This window comes from Oxyura jamaicensis, chromosome 1, assembly GCF_011077185.1.
Source record: "Oxyura jamaicensis isolate SHBP4307 breed ruddy duck chromosome 1, BPBGC_Ojam_1.0, whole genome shotgun sequence".
Lineage (NCBI taxonomy): Eukaryota > Metazoa > Chordata > Aves > Anseriformes > Anatidae > Oxyura > Oxyura jamaicensis.
Window position 1 is genome coordinate 63,039,843 of NC_048893.1, and position 20,760 is coordinate 63,060,602.

The 20,760-nt window shown below is 42.7% G+C and overlaps 1 protein-coding gene across 12 annotated transcripts in view; it reads left to right on the forward strand.

Moving 5' to 3' along the window:
- Window positions 1-851: 851 nt before the first annotated feature.
- WNK1 (WNK lysine deficient protein kinase 1) overlaps window positions 852-20,760 on the forward strand; it is a 104,729-nt gene continuing 84,820 nt past the window's right edge. For 11 of the 12 annotated variants that reach the window (XM_035345567.1, XM_035345586.1, XM_035345608.1 and 8 more), the window contains exon 1: window positions 852-1,881. In XM_035345567.1, coding sequence (XP_035201458.1) covers window positions 1,102-1,881 — 780 coding nt within the window. In that variant the 5' untranslated portion in view covers window positions 852-1,101. The remainder of the gene's footprint in view (window positions 1,882-20,760) is intronic. The other variant, XM_035345576.1, reaches the window with a different exon arrangement.

Sequence of the window (20,760 nt, forward strand, 5' to 3'; positions counted from 1 at the left end):
GCTGAACACCTCACGCTCCCAAGGGTTGCAACACGGGTTCTGTGGCACCCATGGCTGGCTGCCTTCCCCATTCCTGTGGCGTCTGCTCTGTGGTGGTACCACCGCCCGCTCCCACCCAGCGGGTGAGTGCTGTCCCCGCATGAAGGAGGGAGAGCCGGGGGGCGCTCCCCCCCGCCCCACATCACCCTCCTTCCCCCTGTGGACAAAGCGGGACCCCCCACAACCCCCTTTGCGGCCTTACAGGCGCAGCCTCCCCCAAAAAACTACACCTCCCATGAAGCTCCGCGCTCGGCGGGCGCCGCCATCTCCCCGAGCACCCGCCGGGCGGGGCGGCCAGAGCGGGCGCTCCGCTACCCCGGCGGAGGAGGGGGGGGGCGGGCGCGCATGCGCAGTAGCGGGCGCGGAAGGGGGCGTGTTGTGCGGCGCTCCCCCCTCCCCGCCCCCCCGCCGTGTGTCGGTTTCGGGCGCCCGGCGCCATTTAGCGCCCAGACGGCCCCGGGGCGGCTCCGCTCCGCTGCGCGCCCGCCTCCCCGCCCCGCCGGGACTCGGCTCACCTGCGCCGGCTGGGCGGCCTCCGGTGAGGGCGGCTGCGGGCGGGGGGCGGCGGCGGCTGCAGGAGGAGGAGGAGGAGGAGGAGGACCAGGACCGGGAGGGGTTCCGGGCTCCCCGCGAGGCCGCCGCCGTTGGGGGAGCGCGGCCTGGCGCGGGCGGTGGCTGCCGAGCGGCGGGCGGAGGCCGCGGCCGCCATGGGCGCCGCTACGAGGCGGGGCTGAGCCCCGGGGCCGCGGCTCGGGGTTCCCCCCCCCCCTTCCCTCCGTCCCTCCCTCGCTGCCTCCCTCCCTCGGTCCCGGCCCCGCTCGCGGTGCTCCATGTCGGCCCCGCTGCCCGGCGCCCCGCCGCAGGATGGATGCAGGCGCTGAGCGGGGACGCACCCCGCCGGCGCAGCCCCGCCAGCAGCCGCCTCCCAGCCCCGCCGTGAGGAGCCCCCGGGACCCTCCTCCTCTCTCGCAGCTCCTGCGGCGGCGGCCCGGCGCGCCCGCCGCTCGCTGAGCGGCCTCTGCCCCTCGCCCCCCCTTCGTGCCCTCGCCTCGCCCGGCCGCCATGTCGGGGGGCGCCGCGGAGAGCGGCCCCCCGGCCCCCCGCTTCCTGGCGCCGCCGCCGCCGCCGCCCAAGAACGGCTCCAGCTCGGACAGCTCCGTCGGGGAGAAGCTGGGCGCCGCCGAGCACGGAGCCCCCGGCGCCGGCGGAGCGAGCGGCGGAGCGGGGAGCGGAGGCCGGAGCGAGGAGTACCGGCGGCGCCGCCACACCATGGACAAGGACAGCCGAGGGGCGGCCGCCACCGAGCACCGCTTCTTCCGCCGGAGCGTCATCTGCGACTCCAACGCCACGGCCTTGGAGCTGCCCAGCCTGCAGCCCGCGGCGCCCTCGGCCCCCGTGTCGGGAGGCAGCGCCGCTCCCTCGGTGTCCCCCCCGGAGTGTGCCGGCCGGACCTCCGGCATCGCCGCCGGCGCCGCCCAGGCCCCCTCGCTGCTGCTGCAGCAGCCGCCGCCGCCCGCCCCGCTCCCCCTGGAAGGACAGTGCGCTCAGGAGCCCCCCGCCGCCAAGGATGCCGCCCCGCTGCTGCCCAAAGAGGAGGAGGACGAGGCCGCCGCGCTGCCCCCGAGCAGCGCCGCCGGCAGCGCCTCGGCTGCTAGCCGCGAGTTCGAGGAGCGGAGGACGCAGCAGGAGGACATCGAGGAGCTGGAGACCAAGGCGGTGGGCATCTCCCCCGACGGCCGCTTCCTCAAGTTTGACATCGAGATCGGAAGAGGCTCCTTCAAGACCGTGTATAAAGGACTGGATACAGACACCACTGTGGAAGTCGCCTGGTGCGAGCTACAGGTAACGTAAATAAAAATTGTAAATTGCCAAAGCACGCTCCATCTCCCAGGTGCTCAGCTGCATGCTTGACAACGACAAAATCCATTGATTTTGAGGTTTGCTTTATTTAGATGGGGAGCGGCAGACCTCAGCTGAGCCACTCCTGTCAAGAAAGGTGGTGCAGCCTTTCCTTGGAGTCTGAATGATTTGTTGAGCTTTTTATCTTCAGAAAATACATTGCAAGGTGTTATAAGAAACAATTGTATTTTACACCTACAAAAGAAAACCCGGAGGATTGTAGAAATACTTGCACATGGCTTCAGGGAGGCAGGAGAAAAAATGCATCCGTTGCAATGTAAAGGAACATCAGCTTGAGCTAGACTTAATTTTTCACAATTTCTTAGGTACTTTTCTTAGAAAAACATTAAGATGTAAACTTCACAGATATCTTATGTGTCTGTGGCAGTGGATCCTTGTAGAAGGTAACCTTAGAATATACACAAAGTCATGTAGTTCATCATGTTTACTTTTGCAAAGTTACTGTTTCATCCTAAGATGTAGGGTTGTTGCTCAATAGAGGTACAAGGAGGAAAATAAATCTCTTTTCTGAAGCTTTGCAAAACATTAAGTTTAACGTTTGCAAGTGACTGGTGGCATAAACTGAGTAAGTAACCGTTCTTCTACCAAGTTTCTAGCCAGAGCAGAGCCGGCGTTCTGCAGAAGCCCGGTCTGATGATGACAAGAACACCCTTATTTCATGCGAGTCAGAGCTTGTGTAACAGAGGCAGGTTGCTGTGCAACAACCTTAAAAGAAGTGGGAAGAGCTGGAGTACCAGGAACAAATACCTGGTGCAGTATTTGGCTTTCAGAGCCTCAGTGTTAAATTAAAAGGATAGTGCTTGTTTTTAGGGTTGCTTCAGCACAGTTTATAGAGACTCATGTAATACGGCTTTCTTATTGTATGTGTTCTCATGCAATTTAGGGCAGACAAAAGGGCATTGGGTCAAAATCCCAGGAGGTTTTGAGGAGGCTCTAAGGAGATAGCTCAGTGGGGTAAAGTGCAGTACTAGGCCAAAACTTTGTTACCCTCAAAAGCAATTCTGTATCTGTTCCAGTGAAACTGACAGAATTTATTAAAAGATCTCTCAATTTGTATTGATACTTGCTTTTGGATGATTGCTCAAACATTCCAGCAGTACCTTGGTTGACTATATTATTGCCCTTACTTCCACAGTCAGTAAGCATAGAATAAACTTCCGATTTTCTTTGAGACCCTTCAGCATGCGCTCTTCCTACCATGCTAGTTAATGTCTTGCTGTGGTGGTCTTCTGAGTGTAAATTTTAAATAAAAGTGCTGGTCTCTGCTAAAGCTTTTCATGTACAGTTTGAAATGAGAGGAGATTAGTAATCCACCAAAATGATACGGCATTTATTTGAAGTCATAATCTTTGCAGTTCTGGAGTTCTGTGACTTTAACCCCTGGATCTGTTTTCATCTTTACAGTATACTTACTGATCAGAAACTAATGTCAGCTTGGCATCGGTCGCTTTCAACTAATATTACCTCTGAAGTGCCCTAGTCATCTTCAGTACCATGCAAATGCCTAAAGAAGCACCTTCTTTGAAGTAACTTATTTATTAAATTTCTTTTTTGAAGAGTGTGTTGCTGAGCTTTCAGCTGATTGAAGAATTGAATAATTTAAATGACAGTGAGACTGCAGAAAGCTTGAATGAAAATGTTTGCAGGGGGAAAGTGTTTGGTGTTTTGCTTGGAGACTAAGTATATTAGAGTACCTTCTGGGTTACGTTACTTTGAGGGCTGTAGCTTTCCTCTTACAAGGAGACTGCATACAAAATGCCTCTTTGAAACATGAATATAAATTTTATAGCTGTTAAAGTGTTTGCTGTAGGAGCTAGTCTGTACAGTTAGCACTTTATCTTAAAATATTCTACTGTTTTATTGTTTGCATCTAGAAATAAAAGGAGGAACCTGGGAGTTGTTGGTGTGATGGGTACATCCTCTTCTTTTTATCTAGGAAAACTGTAACTGTTGACAGGGTGGTGAAATGCCTTATGCATGACTTGTATCAAAATAAAATCTAGATTCACAAAGATAGACAAATGTCATATTGGTTTACCAGAATGCCATGGCTCAAGGATGGGTGAGCCTTCAAAGCCTGTTTATTCTATGTTGGAAACGTGAATGACTTTCTTCGAATGACTCTTCCATGCTATATTACAGCAGCCATAACTGACTTGTGCTTATTTTTAATTGCCTTCAAATGTGTTCTTTACCAATAAAGCATCTTTTATTACCAGTGTTTATGCTAGCAAGCATAGGCATCCAAGGTGTTCCACCTCTCCAGAGCCTTCTGTGTGCGCTACGACTGTAGTGCTGCCAGGATGAGGCTGCTTGGCAGGATTACGCAGGTTGAGTTGTCCCTCTCTGGGCTTGCCCAAAATTGATAGAGGTGTATTGCAGTTCTTTGGAAGTGTGTTCTTTTCAGGCTTTTCTAGCACACCTTGAATGCTTCAGTTTCTTTAAGTTCTCTGCTGTTTGGAAGGAAGGAATATGCCAGCTGCTTTCAGTTCAGGTAAATTGGTTTTTGAATATTGGAGCAAATCTTACAGTAGGACTCTTGTGGATCAAGGACAGCATGGAACAATTTGTAGTAGTCTCTGACAGAATGACTTTATAATGATGGACAATGTAACTGGTGCGGTTTACCAAATGCAGCTCAGGTAAGCCAAGCTGGTGATGATTCCCTGGAGTATATTGCTCCATATCCAAAAGCAGGCTATTCAATGGCACTGTAATGCCCCTTATGCTTGATGTACTGAATTGTGGTGGAAATAGGAGAGAATGAACTGCTGGGGTTTGCATTACGGTGTTAGTGTCTTTAGCATGGGAGGTCCTGGCCAAGGCTTAATTTTTCTCCATCTGAGGAAGATGGGAAGGCTTGATTTGAAGGAATTAAGTATTTCAAGGTTGCTCATAGATGTCTAACAAAACTCTAAAAAGGTATCACTGATGGACAATTCTAGTTTAAATTCAGCTGTCTGTATTAGCAGATTGTAGCTGAACCCACTTCAAATATTGGATGCAGGTATTTAAATTTGAAATACAGCCCTGTGTGGAGTAGAGCATGGTGAAGCTGTGAAGAGCTCAGCAGGAACTGCTTAGGGCCAGTGCTCAGCTTCAGTTGCTGCAAGGAAATCTCGAAGGCTCACACTGAATTAATATACTTTTATTCCTGTTGTATATGTTCACCGTGGCTCTAGTTAGTCTGAGTCAAGTGTGCCTCCTACTGTTGTCATTAGCACATCTCATAAATTTAGTGAAGTAGTAGTTAAGATTACTGCTTTAATGGTCTTTAAGTAGGCACAAGCCAGCAAAAGTGGTTACTGCCACTGTTCCTGTTTAATTTAAAATCTTTTCCTGTACAATCGTGTTGCTGTTCAGTCTTTAAAAAGCTACACTTCTGAGCAGTGAGCCTTCTTATGCCTCTATACAGCTCAGGTAATGTGGCTAAAATGTGCTGCCTCTTCCTGTTGTATTATCTGTGTTAAGTAATAGGCTTATGCCAAAGGTGGTAGTCACGTAGCTGACTGTAAAAACCAAATCTTAGGGGTAATGTGTCATTCTCTGAGTCTCTGCTTCAGTTTGAGTCAGCTTTAAGCTAAAGATGGTCACTTAACCTCTGGTTTACAGAGCAATACAGGCTGGTCCAGTCACTTGCTGGATGGCAAAATTCTGTGCAGAATTACTGCCCTGGGTTCTGTCAATCAAATACAGACTTCTTCAAGTACAGAAGGAAAATTGAGCTTTTTTGAACTGTGTATTTGTCAGGGATTTGAAGTCTTACCTTCTTTCATTTGGATAGTGTTTCCTTTTAAAGGAAGTATGATCTAGAAATTGTTCCTAGAATATTTACATTAGTTGAAAACACGTTGCTGGTAATCTGTGTGCCTAGAAGAACTGCACTGCTTGTCTGGTAAATGCTGTATCTCTCCTGTCCCTTGTATTCATGAACTGTAACTGGTGACTGACCAGCTTTCCCTTCCTTGAGAGGAAATACATCTTGCTGATGTCTCTGCCATTCTTACTCTGTCATCAGTGCAGCCTTAGTCAGGTTGCTGTGCTTAATGCTGGGTGCCTGAGCTGCTGCAGGAAAGGAGGCCGAGTGCTGTCTGCCTTAGGCAAGGCAGAGCTGCTGAAGTTAGGCAGTGGGTTTGAAAGGTGAATGGTACAAGAAGTTATGTTGTGCTAGTTACCCTTTGAAGGGAAGCTGAATGTGAATTTTGTTACCTTTAGTTATGAATTTAGTTATGAATCTTCTGGGTAATAAACTAGTGTAGGGTACAAGAAGCACAATTCTGTTGCAGACTGTAAGTTGCAGATTGAGCATCGTGTATGAGATGCTCCGGCTTACCAGTGGAGTTTTCCATAGGCAATAGCTACAAAAAACAGTTGAGAACAAACATAACTGAATGTGAACCGTGAGATTCTGTAGTGCAGTCTGGTAGGAATGATAACGCAGCTGGTCGTCACTCTTTATTACAGGAAGTAGTGAGGTGCTGAATAATATTTCCATATGTCAGATTTTTTTTGACTGTAACAATGTGCAAAAGTTAACTTCAAAATACAGGAAGTTGCTTAGATATGAGGTACATCTTTGCTTTTAGTGACACTTTAGTTTTAATTCTACCCATTTTTATTTCTTAGTTACAGCTTTACTTAGTACTGAGTTTTACTTGCACAGACAATGATGGAATATAGCCTCTACACTCAGGAGGCTCCACTTGACTGTAGGTTCACCATGATAAGTATCAGCTTACTGAAGTCAAAGTACAATTCTTAAAAAAATCTCTTTGCTTTCTCAACTGGCTGAGCTGGGAATGTTTCAGAAGCTGCATGTTTGTCTGACAACCAAAAAAGGTCTTGTATCACATAACTGTGGCATCCTGTAGTCTTGTTTTTTTAAGCTGGTTGCATATTGCTCACTGGCCAGCCTGAGTGCAGAGATGCTAGCTGTGATGCACGGTCTTGTAGCTGCATTAAAACAAAATGGAAAATGAGATCAAAACCTCTGTGAAGTGAGAGGAAGCTGAGAAGCATGGACCTGGAAGTCATCTGAAGCTACTAGGAAACAACTACATTCTTCTTGTTGAGGAATAGTCAACAGCCTGAAATAAATGTACATTCCTTGACAATTGTAACTGTGCTTTTACTCTGAATATTTTATATTTTATAAAACTTACTAAAACAGTTCAAACTTCAATCTAATCCAGTACCGTGGCTCCTGTGCCTACCCTGTACTTCCAATCTGTGTTTAAAATACTCCAGTGGTCTGTGAGCATAACTGTTACATACTTCTGTTACAGTCACTGTAATGTATCCCATTCATTACTACTTGGGTTAGATGTGTGATTGTTGTAAATATTCATAAATGAAGGTACATAACAGTTCCTGTGAATGTCATTGGGTCTTTGTAGAGTTAAGAACAGAGGAGCTAATAAAGTCCAAACCACTGAACACAAAAGCTGTAAAGCTATGATACTTTCAGGTTACACTGAATTTCATTAAGTTTGCACATTTAGAGAGCTTCAAGTCTTCTGCAAGCAAGTCTAAATTTTCCAGGTGCTCTTCCCTGTCGTGACACACAACAAGTTACTGGTACTTACTGGCTTTAGGTCTCAGATTTGAAAACTCCTCCTTTAGCTAAAGACCAAAACCAACCATATTCCTGAGTGTTTGTGCTGTAATTGATACAACTGACAAGTTGATAAATGACATGGGAAAGGAGCCAGACTAATTACCTGCAGAAATATAAACAGTGGACAGACTCCTTAAGACTTCGCAAAGGTGACCCCAAAAGAGAGAAGGTAGCTTTGAAGTACGTTCTGGAGCTGCAGCTGTTAGGAGACCTCTACTTAGGAAAATGATCTTACCTCAAAGGGATATCACTTTTAGGGATGGCTGTGGTTCAATTTATAACTGGCTGCTTGCAAGACAATAACTACAATCAGCTATGTACGTTCTGAAAATGCAGTGTCTCTTATGGAAATGTCATGTTTGTCAGTTCATGTGTGTTGGAGAGCTGTGGAACTAATGCTCTTAAATGAGATTGTTGCGGACTGCTGTGGCTTAAAATAAAAGCTTGGCTCTGTAACTAATTTTTTGAGGGCTAAAGGGAAAATATGGGGATAATAATCCACCCTTGAAAGTGGGGAGGGAACCTGCTGAAACTCCTTAGAGACATCCTGTGTAGGGTCCTTTGAGAGCCTTTGAGAGCTGTCTAGCAGAGTAATAAATAAAACAAGCAGTAACAGATCTGGTTGTCTCCATGGATGCAGGGCCTCGTGCAGTGTAGCTTCAGTACTTCTGGGTTAGTAACTTCCCTCAGGGCCACATGTCCTCTTTCTTATTTTGTTGTTTTGTTTCATACCAGCGGCTTGTTAAACAGCACAGCTCCAGCTGTTACCCGGCTTCTCCATGCTGGATGTGACAAAGCCTGTGCTAAGCAGGGGCAGCCGTGATGCTTCCTGTCATGCATGTCTTCAGAAACTTTCACATCCTGTAAAGACTAGCAACTTCTCAGAGATTACTAACTGTTTCTCCTGAATCAAACTGAGTTGAAATAAAAGTCGAGTACTTTTCTGTTCCACTCGTCACTTTCATATTGTTAAGCTTGTCTTGATCTGGAGGGCTATAAACCTTTGAAAAATGGAAATGCAGACATAATGGCTGTGGTGTTTGGGCTTTAAGAGAAATAATAAATGCCATGCAAGTTTGCAGCTGGGCATAAGACTTTCTCTTGGCAGAGCATGTGTTTTTTTAATAGCAGATGGTACTGAGTTACTATTCTTGACTCTTAAACTTTAAATAATGATTCCATGGTTTTAACTTGATCATGATGTGCATGTACAATGTCTGGAAGAACATTCTTGTGGTGTATTTAATACACAATTCCTATTCTAAATAGTAGGATTTATTGTGCTGCTTGAAAATTGATTACTTAGAGGACTTGAGGGCTTTTACCCAATCTGGGGCATCGGAAAGTCTCTTCAAATAAGGTGTGAAAATTCTTGTCCTAACCAATGAGACTTAACTTATACTGGCATTTGTAAGTGTTGTGTAGGCTGCTTGCAGTCCCTGAGACTTTTGTCTAGATGCTTTTGAGAACAGATTAGATTCTGTACCAAAACTTAAACAAGGTTCAAATGTCTATGGTCAAGATGCTACAGGCATCCTCTTTCTACTTTATCTGTAGTTTCCTCAACATTTTTAGGAATTTTCAAAAAGCTTAGAAATGTGTGGGTTTGGTTGCAAGGTCTAAAAAGTTCCCTCATTATTCCCTTTGGGAGGTGAAGAGGTGATGAGGATTGAATCTGTGGCCTCAGGCAATATGCACTTGAAGTCGTCTTTGAGAGAGGGAGTTTACTCACTTTTTAGTTTATGGGCACAGCCTACAGGCTACTCCCTAACTCCAATTTACAAAGGAGAAACTGTGTGTTGTTAACGTCCTGTCATGTGATGTTCTCCTCTTAACCTAAAAGGTGATTCCTGCAAAAAGATCATCACAGATGTTAAATATTTTTTTTTTCTTATAATACAGAACAAAATGGGATGGAATACAGTGACAAGAAGAATTCAGATTCATTTTTAAACATACTTCTGAACTTAATTTCAGTTGTCATTTTCACCTGGTGATGACACACGCATTACGCACATCCAGATTGTTCTAAAGCGCTTCCAGATTTGCCTGGGTAATTTCCAGCAGCACTGCATTTTACTTTGCCTGAATCACGGGCAATTTAACATACTTATTTTTTGGCAAAGGAAATTGCAGCTTGGTAAGAATTGTACTTGTGTTGGGGTTTTCTTTGTCTTCCAGGTTCTGTTTAAGAATTGCTCACCTAAAGTGATAAGCACTTTTCACAAGGATAATGCCTTCTAAATCACTCAGCTAGAGAAACTTACAACCATTATATTTATCACTGTAGGTCTAAGCAGAAGATCAGGACTGCTACCTGCATACTTGCTCAGAATGTAGAGATCTTGCATAAAGCTTGTCTATGTTTGATGGCCATCTGTGCTGTAGACAAAACACCTATGAGTTCTTAAGCGATGTCAGTGACCCTGGACCTGGCTGGGTGTTTTAATGTAGGATGCTATTTCTTTTTGTACTCAGCGTGCCCAAGAATGTGGTACTGAAATAATCCGGTCTATGATTTGTAATAGTCGGAGCAGCAATTCCCTGAAGTATCTGTTTTCAGGACAAGATCAGTATGGTGGTTTTCAAGTCTTCTCATTTCTGCAGTGGTTGGCAGGATTCCTTGGAGCATATTACCAGTAAGATTTAAATCAAAGGGGAGACTTTGCCAACTGATAACTCGTGTTGTGGATGCTATGTTTTGAGCCATATTCTAGAATGCTTTGGATTCTGTTGCCCTTCTTAATAAGAGGTCGTGGATAGAAGCTTTTGATGGCCAACTACTGCACTGTGGTGTTTTTTAGGACAGCAGAGGTATGGAAAATAAGCTTTGTTAGACTCCTTATACAAGCTTAGTTGATTCTGTTTAGCTTTCCTGGATCATCTCTTTTATCTGCATGGTTTCAGCCGTTCCTAACTTCGTGGCATCAGTGGCTGAAGATGGTGGGTTCTGATAGCAGATATGGGGCTAGTGAGAGAAAGCAAGCAACTACAGATGGAAAAAACAAACTCATTTAAGTGACTGAGAATTATTACCACCATTTAGAAGAACATGAAAAGAATAAGAACACTGATCTCCATGTAACTAGGGTAAATTTGAAACAACTATGTAGGGATGCTTGGCTAAATGGAAGATAGTACAAAGTGATACCAACAATTATGTACGTTGTATCTGGTTTTGGCTGGTTGATAAGAGTCTCATGATGGCTTCTGTCCGTCTAACTGGTGGTGTTACCCGGTTTTCTTGGACGTTTTTCTCCGAGTAACCATGTGACATGTTTCTGCTTTGCTGACTGTTGCTGGTAAGTTTATGACCCAAGTATGAATGCATTTGACTGCTATGAAAACAGCTTCTATCCTGGTGAAGACTAATGACACACAAACAATAACCCACAAATATTGCTATTAAGAGCTTCAGCACTCCAGGCTGATTATCTTAAAGATCTGCAAATCTGTATACACTTATGTAATACGCATCTGTTAATAGCAATTTCTGAACTGTTAGCAGGTTTTGCTGAAACACTGCAAAATGTTATGTCTGTTTCTCAAATCTGCTTCTTTATCTTATTCTTACAGTTATTTTCCAACATGAAACTATTTTTGGTTTGCATCTTTCATTATTCAGCTGCTTACACTGTACTTTCATTCAGGAAATATAAGTTGTGTATCTATATAAAAATGCAAAGCGATAACTTTCTGTGCGCCATTATTCTATAGCCGATACGGACTCTGAGCCTTTGAGTGTTCCCTAAGGAAAAGTGATGGTAGGTGAGAGTAAATTTGAATTCGAGGGTTCTTAGAAAGCAGTCTGTTCAGACAAGGATCTTAGAGTAAGAAAGACTGTCTGAAAAGATTGAGTTACTTTTATGTTGTCATCTCTGGACATAGACCAGTAGAGACAGGCAGTATGTAGAATGTCCTGTGAGGGCATGGTCTTTATTTGTGTTTTAGGCTTATTTAATTATTTAATTATTTTATTAGTGCTTTAGGGTTAGTGTGTTGTTACATTTGCTAGGAACAGTGTGCTGAAAATGGAGAACCTGCAAAAATGTCTGATAGAAGACTTTAAGTTCACTGTTAGCATGTTTCTTCTGTGGTTTTCTCTACTTCCTTTGCAAGCAGCTTGAGCTTTTGTCTGCAGATAAGCAGCTGAAAAGCAGAAATGCAGGTTGTCAGCACATGGGAAAAAATCTTACGCGGTACTTGAATTTGATTTTTGTTGCCTCTTGATGGCAACTGTGAGCCAGTTCAGGTGGTGGTAGGGTTTCTTTTGCTGTTCTCATTACCCAAGCCTTAACGCATCTGAGAGGTTCAGTATTTACCCTTGGGACCAAAAAAGGGACGGGGGAAGAGAAGATCTGGGTTGCTGCTGAAGGCTTAAATACTGTAGTATATTAATAGATCGTGTGTGGTCTATATCTGAAGATCTGCCTAAAAATAACTGCCTTTAATAGGTATTCTTCTACGAAAATATGTATTTGTCTCTTTTGTGGCCCTTTTGCATGCTTGGAACGTTCAGCGCTTCTCAGGGTAGTGGCAACTAAATGAAATTGTGAGAAAGAAATCTGAGGGGGAAGAAGGAATTTCAGCCTGCAGTTGCAGTCATTTTGTGCTTGCAGAAAGGGAAAAGGTCCCAGGGAATTCTGGTTTGAATTACATTCGTGGCTGAAGTAAATTTCATGTACAGAACAAATAATTAGCGAACATCTGGTTGTTTATGGACTATGTTTTTTCTGTCTGTATAAGAGCAAATCTTTCCAGTTGCTTTATGGTATTATTCAGGTATTTAAGAATGTTCTAGTACTTTGTCCCTTTTATCTGGGTATGAGTAATGAAAACAATCATGTCCAAAATTAACTTCTTGATTTATTCAGGTAGTATGCCTGTAACCAAAACTTCCTGTAGTCAGGTTGTACTAATGCAGCTCTGTCACACACTTTTCACTTCTACTTTCATTTTGTTGATAGACCCATCATTTTCCTTATAGTTGGTGTCCCTGGAGATTTTAGGGTGTCTGTATGGATGCATCATATGGGTTATAGGGTTTGTGGAAGTGTGTATATGGTAAGGGTTAAAAAAAAAGCATAATGCAGCACAAATTACAGCATATCAATGCAACTGGACAGGACTACGTGGACCAATTAGGTGGACATATATTTGTAAATGTATGTGATAGTGTTTATCTATTTCAAATGAAAAAGATAGCCAGTTTTCTTGCATATATTTTGCAACTAGGATTCAAAAAAGTTTTTCTTCTCACACAGTAAGAAATCTTACTTTTCAAATTTCTGTAAATTAGGTAGAATTGAACCATGATTCATTGGTATTGGAGGTGCTTAAATTTGTCATTATGGTTGACTTAAGTGGTTTCTTCGACAGAATTTTGAGAATTGAACAGGCTTTTGCAAGATAGATGGGGCATAGCAAAAACTTTTGCTTTTTGTACGTGGCGTGAGTTGTAAAGCTTTAGGACTATACAAGTTTAAAACAGTGAATTGATTCTGAAAATTACCATTGCTCTGGATGGCCAGCTCATGAAAGTAGTCTTAATGTAATACTTTGTGGATTTATTTTGCCAAAATACCTCCTTTTGTGTTATTAAATTAATAACACTTTAATAAGTCACCTGACTTCAACATGCCTCAGTTTCTCAGTTTTTTACAGATTTGTGAATTAAGTATCTGTGTTAATTGCATGGGCACGTAAAGTCATTTTATACATGTATTCAGACTGAGCTGTATAATGGCAGCAGTCAGTACAGATGAAAAGTTTGTTGCTCTTTTTTTTTTTTTTTTTTTTTTTAGTATTTTGTAATACATTATGAGCCTGCAGATTTTGTCTCCAAGGTAAAGCTTTGTGATCATAGTTTACATGTCTGAAGGACATTTTTGGATCTGGAGAGATCTATCCCAAACCAGCACCTGTGGCTTGGCTAGTGGCTAATGGCTAGCTGTTCCAGAAGGCTTTCTGGATCTCTCTGCCAAGGTCTATAGAAGAAGAGCTGTAAAGTAATAATATGAACAAGACTGAGAAAGAAGTGCAGTTTTGTACTGCAGCACCAAGTGTAGAGATGTGGGGAAGCTGCTAATGTTCCAACATCATAAATGGTTTCTGTTGGATAAACCCACACTGTGAAATCCCATTGTTCTTTTTTTTTTTTTTTTTTTTTTTTTTCAGAGAAAGCAAAGCGTCCTTAGTTTTTAGACCATGGTGGTAGTGTTTTGAATTTTAGATTGCTGATAAACTGGTCCAAAAGAATCTGTAAGAACTCTGATAGTCCTGTTTTCGTGTGTGAACGTTAACACAAGTGAAATGTTAATTCTCAGAAGTGGTGAAGCAAAGAAATTGCCCAGTTCTGTGAAAAAAACAAAAACAAAAAAAAAAAAACACAAAACACACACACAACAACAAAAAAGCTCAAGTAGCTTTAGATTAGGAAGGGGTAAACAAAAGGAGTATGCCAGAATCCACTCTGCTAAAGCAGATACTTGTACTTTCAACATCAGCAAAATAGCGCCCCAAAATTCTTTTTGTGGTAGCCTCCATTATTTGACTATTATTGCAAATTGCTGGTTGGTGGACTGAATTGTTTAACTGGAGGTTTGCTTCGCTAGAGTTCTTTAGTGGTTTGACCTCTGTCAAAAACCAGTTGTGGCTTCTACTGTGGCAGCTTATAAGACAATTCTGAATTCCCAAGTTATACTTGTGTTCTGTGATTTTGCTCATGTATCGCATCCAAGAGTTTTATGTTGCTCAACTTCTGATCTTGGTGACTTTTTGCAATAAACCACATGGTTTGGGTAAACTTGTAAAATGTGAAGGGGTGTAACTGCGATATAAAATCACTGATAATTACTGCATAATGACTCAACTGGTAGACATTAACTATGCAGGTTTGGGTGAGTGCAGTTAAAAACTGCAGGCCGTAAGCACGGTGATGTTTTAAGTATGTTTTGTCACTTAAGGAGTATGAAATCTGAGGAAGTTGGCATTGGAATTTAGAATGGAAAGAATGAGTTGACGATGTACAAAAGTATTTTCCACTTTCCCTCTGACTTCTTTCCTTATCTTCTCTGGCAATAATACGCACGGAAACGGCATCTTTTTTATCTTGTTCCTGCGTGTGGGAATGGTAATTGTTCTTGCTGCTTACCTGTTCAGGAAGTATTCTCATTCCTCCCCACCACTCCTCTGCCCTCCAAGCAAAACACTGTATCGGTCATTGCCTATGACACTTTGCTTTATTTCCTAGCTTTGGCCTTCCTGTGTTGTCCTGTGGTCTCTGGATACTGTCTGGCAAAACATGGATTTTTCTTCCTTCCTTTCCACTCCGAGATGAAGTAGATTTTGTACCTATGCCTGAATTTGGGCTACCATACGTAAAAGAGTGATGAGCAGAGTTAAAAACCTGCATTTAAATTTTAACTCCCGGAGCTGCCTTCTTCCAAACAGATTTTTCCAGCTGGTAAATCAGTTTTATGGAAATGTGCTTACAGTTCTCTTGGGAATTTGCCTTTTACTGTTGCCTTCTCCCTTCCCCCTTCTCCAGCCGAATCTCTTTCTAGGAAGGGGGGGGGGGAGGGAACCCGTGGACTAGCATGAGCTTCAGCTGGGTAGGGTGTCTCATTTCAGATACACTTTCTGCTGCTTCTCAGATGACCAAAACATAAGTGACAGCTGAGTTGTCTGTTTGTGCCGTGGGTCAAGGGCAGTCCAGCTCAGCAGTTTCCCTTTCCTCTTCCCTGAGTTTTGTTTGGAAGCGGTAGTGATTTGCTGTTCTATATAGTCATCCTCTTGTCATGAAGACCAGATGGAGATACGTCAGTTGTTTCATGTATAAATACTCAATCCAACAGCTGTGAGTTTATCAGGAGTCACTGGGATCACAAGCTGGTGACCAAATTGTTAGTTTAGAGGGCTGAAAGCATTACTCCAACTTGAAGTAAATAACACTGTACTCTTAGGAAGGATTTTAGCACTAGGCTCATTGAAAGAAGAAGAAATGAAGTTGGAGCATTTAAGTTTGAATTTCTTTTTCAGGTGAAGTTTTTATTTTGATTTTTTTTCTAGAGTATAAGAAAATCTTATACTGATGGTGATGTTTCAGCCATTGTTGGTGGGTTTTACTGGTGCTATTCCTAAAAGGATTGCTCTGAAACCTTCTAATTGCCTCCTTTGCTTTTGTAGTATTATTAGGTTAAAACATTCATCCACTGGCCACTAGTCTTTTGGCCATTGGATAGTCCTCAGTCTGTTTTTCAATCTGGATTTCTAGTGGAAAAACCTGAGATACATGATGTGATCCTAGCTAACGATGAATCAAGAGCAACAAGATTGATAATGAATTACTTGATGCTGATAATTAAGGGGGATAACTTTGCAGATTGTGGAGGGTTTTGCTGCTATCCATGTGTAAACGAGCCTTGATTTATTCCAATAATATTGAGAAAGGGGAGATGGAAGTCTGCCAATGGCCATTGGCTATGTGTTTGCAAAATGCAATGTGTTGCATGGGCTACTGAGCATAATGTGAAACAAAGTGCCATAAAAAACTTGAGTGCTAAGTACATGACTGAAAAAACACTTTAATGGGAGAATGGGCATGGCCATTAACTTAGAATAGCTTCTCTGCAGCAAATTTCTATAAAGTGAGATCTTAGTTCTTGACTAATGAATACTGCAGTGTATAGGAAGGAAACAATTAGAAATAAAACAAAAACTTGCAGTAACTACAGACTTATGCTAAAAACATGGAAATCAGCCATGTATTGGTTGAACTACCTGCTGCTCAGACCTTAGAGAGGTTGTGCTCGTTGCTTTAAAAAGCTTTCAATTTCCAAGGGGTATTTAAGGCATTCTCAGTGTCCATGGTTAACCCTTTTATGAAGTGGAACAATAAATGCGAGCTCCTAGTCTTCACAGGCCACAAACAAAACAACAACAAAACCCACCCAATGAAAACCAACCCAAACCCTTGTCTGGTTGAGTTGCTTTGTCTGCACAGATCTGGCTTTTTCTTGAATTCATGTTGTGTATTCAGAAACAGTTTTTCTGTGGCTCATAGAGCTCCCTAATGCAGTGTCTGTGTGATAGAAGCCCTTGCAGCCAGTATGAAACAGATGATTTGCAGCTCGAGAGGTTTGGGAGATCTAATGGGAGCTAAGGAGGCTGAAGCTGTTCTAGACTCCTTTGATGAGAATTTTCTGGCCTTTGAATTGCAGCTGTCCTTCAGTGAAAACGTTTGTTGTTTGAATCTTCATGGCTGGTCTAGATGATGGAAACAGTGTGCTTTTCACTGTCATATGGATGGTGTTTATGGGTATACTAGAAAATGGATATATTTAAACAAGTCTGCAACTTCCTTGCTTCAGAATCTCGATGGACTTCAGTTCTTACTGTTTTCTGACTTTTTAAAAATTGCTAAGTTGTCTGCAATGTCACATTCTGATAAATGTCTGTTTTCTCAGCCATATAGTGGTGTCATCTCTTGCTCTAGTATCGGAGCACAAGCAAGTCTTTGACTGGAGTCTCATCTGAACAGCCATCTTCTAGTTTAGTGTCAAGTTTACAGTTTGAGAGTCTGGGACTCATCAATGCATGCTCTTGGAAATAGCAAGGATAGCTGTTGCCTGTCTGTCTTTTCTGGGTCTTGAACAGAAGCTGCAACAGAGGAGTAGTTCAGGGGAGTTCTTGATGGAGCGGCATGAAGAGACGTGGTGCATACTTGTGCAGCTCCTCTGGACCTTGCTGGCACAACTCCCACCACAATGATTTAGTGTTTGAATGTTCAGAGCAAGACTGTGTGACAATTCTTAAAATAATGATTGAAATGATTATTAAGCTGTATATAGTTGATGCTCTTTGCATTACCATTACACATTGCTTGCATAGCGTGCAAGCTGCTATCTGTCTTGCAGTTTCTAAAAGTATAAAAATGGGTTCACTTATCTTTCATATTCATGATGGACTGGATTCATTCAGTAGAGCCTCTGATCTTAGTATAAGGACAACATGCATCTCTTTCCAGATGAGCTCTATCCTCTTCAATCATTAGAAATACTACTGAAATATTTTTTTTAATGCCATAAAACTGTTTGGTTTGAACCCAGGCTGCAGTGAAATGAAAAGAGTCTCTGTGTGAGAGCCCAGAACTGAGAAATCAGAGTATGCTTGCTGTAATGCTCTCAGTTAGTGCACTGCGTGTGATGCATGTGCTTAACGTGAATGTCAATCAGGTCTTTTTTCCTCAGACAGTATGAATACAGGTCTCTCATCCAGTGTTAGAAGCTGCTTTTTGAACTCCCTAGTTACTGCACTTTTTGGACTGTACAGTCAAGCAGATTGAGAAGTCAGCTCTGTAGCACAAATACATAACTTTCCAGCTGACTTTGGAAGAAACGTGTTGCTAATGCCCTGTATTTACATAATGGTCATCTCCTGTTCAATTTTTTACCAGCACACGTGGGACTAATACATTAGGTAGCACTATTTAAGTTTGATTCCTGTCATAAGATCCTGCTTTGTTTCCCAACTGGCATACCTCAACCACTTGGGCTGTAGGTTTTCAAGCTGAGTGTCTGTTTCAAGTTTGTTTCGGACACTTCAGCCAAGGTGGTGCAGGTGCTTCAGAGAAGTGCTTACTCTGTTGCATCCAATGCCTTCTTGAGCTTTTGTACTTCAGAGTTGTCAAGCAGGGACCTAAAAGCAGCATTGAGACAGGTGAGTTACCTTTGTGCTGGGGAAGTATTTCCAAATAAATATACTTGAGATAAAAAAGCTTCAGAATAGGTGGCATTTTTGATATGAGACTTATCTGGAACCTCTGTTATCTCTTTAAACTCCGAAGTCTTGATCCGTGTTATAGTCTACCAGTGGTATTTGGTAGTGTCTGTATGATGCCATCTGAAGGAGTTTGTTCCACATCTATTTGTAAACCATAAAGCCAATGCACAATTATTTTTATATAGCACGCACAAGCCAAACTCAGTATGGGAAATACAAGGTAGGCTGTATGATATAATTTAGTTCCCATGTTTTTGTTGCAGATGTTTAAGCTATTAAAGTTTGATATCCTCAGGAAAGGCATACTCCATCAGTACATAAGTTTCTCTGAGGAATAAGGATTGAAGTTTCCAAGTAGAAAATCTTCTGTGGAGCAGCAGCCTCTATTTCTGCAGAAGCAGCAGTCTTTGCAGCTTAGTTCCAATGATGGAGAGCTAGCTGTGGGCCTGGCATGTTGTAGACGGTCTGATGCAAACATCTGTGAAAATATACTGCTCAAATAGCTTTAATTATAGGAAATACAGATCTTGCAAAGTAATTTTTATTTTAAAAGCAAATGCTCTTGTTAAAACCCATCTGCTTTCCCACAAGCCCGAGAGAAAGATGTTATTGGATGTTTTTACTGCATTTAGCGATTAGAATCTGTATCCTTTCAATGTAATATATTTTGTAAAATACAGGAGTTCATGTTTGCAGTTTGGCCTTTTAAATATCCTTTGGATTTTTCACATCATGCTGGACTAGATGTTCAGGGTTTAAGTGAAATAGGACTGCAAGCACTGTTGCTATACAGGCTGCAGGGTTGTAGAGATGTTTTGATTTTTGTGTAACGATAGTTGTCATGATTGCGCAGAGGAAAAATAGTCTGAAAGAAATGTATGTAAATGAAACAAGTGCAAGAAATCTAAACAGTCTAAACATAGCTACAATCAGAGTAGTACTTGCCTACTTTTAGTTTTGTTCTAGTGTTTAGAATCTAGCATGCTGTATGGAAATGCTTTTTTAATTAGCTCAGAGTCAGGTCTGTGCTATGTCTAACGCTGTTTACCTCTCTTGGGAAGTAGAAACTTGAAGGTGCTTTGGGAGGAAGGGTTGGCAGGAGCTTGCAGTAGGAAGAGGCAGTTATCCCTTGGATTAGCTGGAAATTGGTCCCTTCCATCTCTTACGTAATTCTGGATGCTTGCAGCCATTGTCTCTTCTACTGTCTTAAGGTTTCACCCTGCTCTTACACTACCATCTTGTTCCCCTGTTTATCTTTTGGAAAAACATGAATTTTGGAGAAAAGTGTCCTATTTTTACAAAGGTGATCACTGCCAGTATATTTCTTGTGAAGTCCTTATTTAGGTATAAGCGTTGTGAAATCAGTTGAGATAAGAACTCAGAGTGGCACAGAAATTTCAGTTTCTACCTTACAGCCTTATGTGTGTGACTAATTCCGAAATGGAGTCGTTTGGACTGAGTCAGCATTTTAGTCGAAAGTGCTCGGGCTATCTTGATTTGGTTTGCACTGTATGTTAATTTGCTGTACGAATGGAGATCCAAACCGATTGGTTATGCAGACCTTCAGCTGAAGATAACGCGGGCACTGGGTCTGTCTGAGAAAGCATGCTTTAACGTGGCAAGTCGCAAGAAAGTTTGAGAGATTCAGTATGTGTTGGAAGCACAGAAGAGATTAAAATAGCATCAAAAAACTAGCAGCCTCTGTAGCCAAAGCGCTCAGGGCAAGAGCAAGCAGGGGTGGAACTGCAGCTCTTTGTTTGCAACGAAGTCTGGATTTTATTACTTGCAAAGTGAAATCACAAGGGGGAATGTCTGTTTCTGGTGGACAGATATTTTGCAACTAATTCTGAAGAAGCCTGTTCATAAATTTTTCAGCCTGCTAACAACTTTGAAGGTAGGACTGTAACTCTTGACTGCGATTAATCTGTCCAACTCCTGCTTACTGGGCAGCCTGTTGGGGTTGTTCTTCTTTCACAATTACAGGCTGTTAAGTATTGATGCTGGTGTGGTTACCATAAATTCAGAGTTTTAAGACTTGCTACTCTGTACTCTAATATTGTTGTTGACTATTGAAGTCCATTTCCCATATTTTTGAGGTGCTGCAGCAGCAGGTGCTTGTGCCTGGCCCCTTGTGTTTTGGTAATCAGAGAAAACTAGAAGCAGATAAAGTACTTTTCTTTCCTCTCTGCCCCTTCTGGAAGGATTCAATTTTGTGGCCCAAGCTCTCACTAATTAGTATTAATTAGTATGGAGTGTTACGTAGTGCACTGAGATGTGAAGCTCTAAGCACAGAAGTGCTCTAGTGGCAATGAGACAGTTGTCTTCTCAAGAACTTTCTGGTCTTTTGAGGAGGTAAATCTGTGATGCTTCCACTTTTGGTCCCCTAGCAAAAGTGGTCTTAA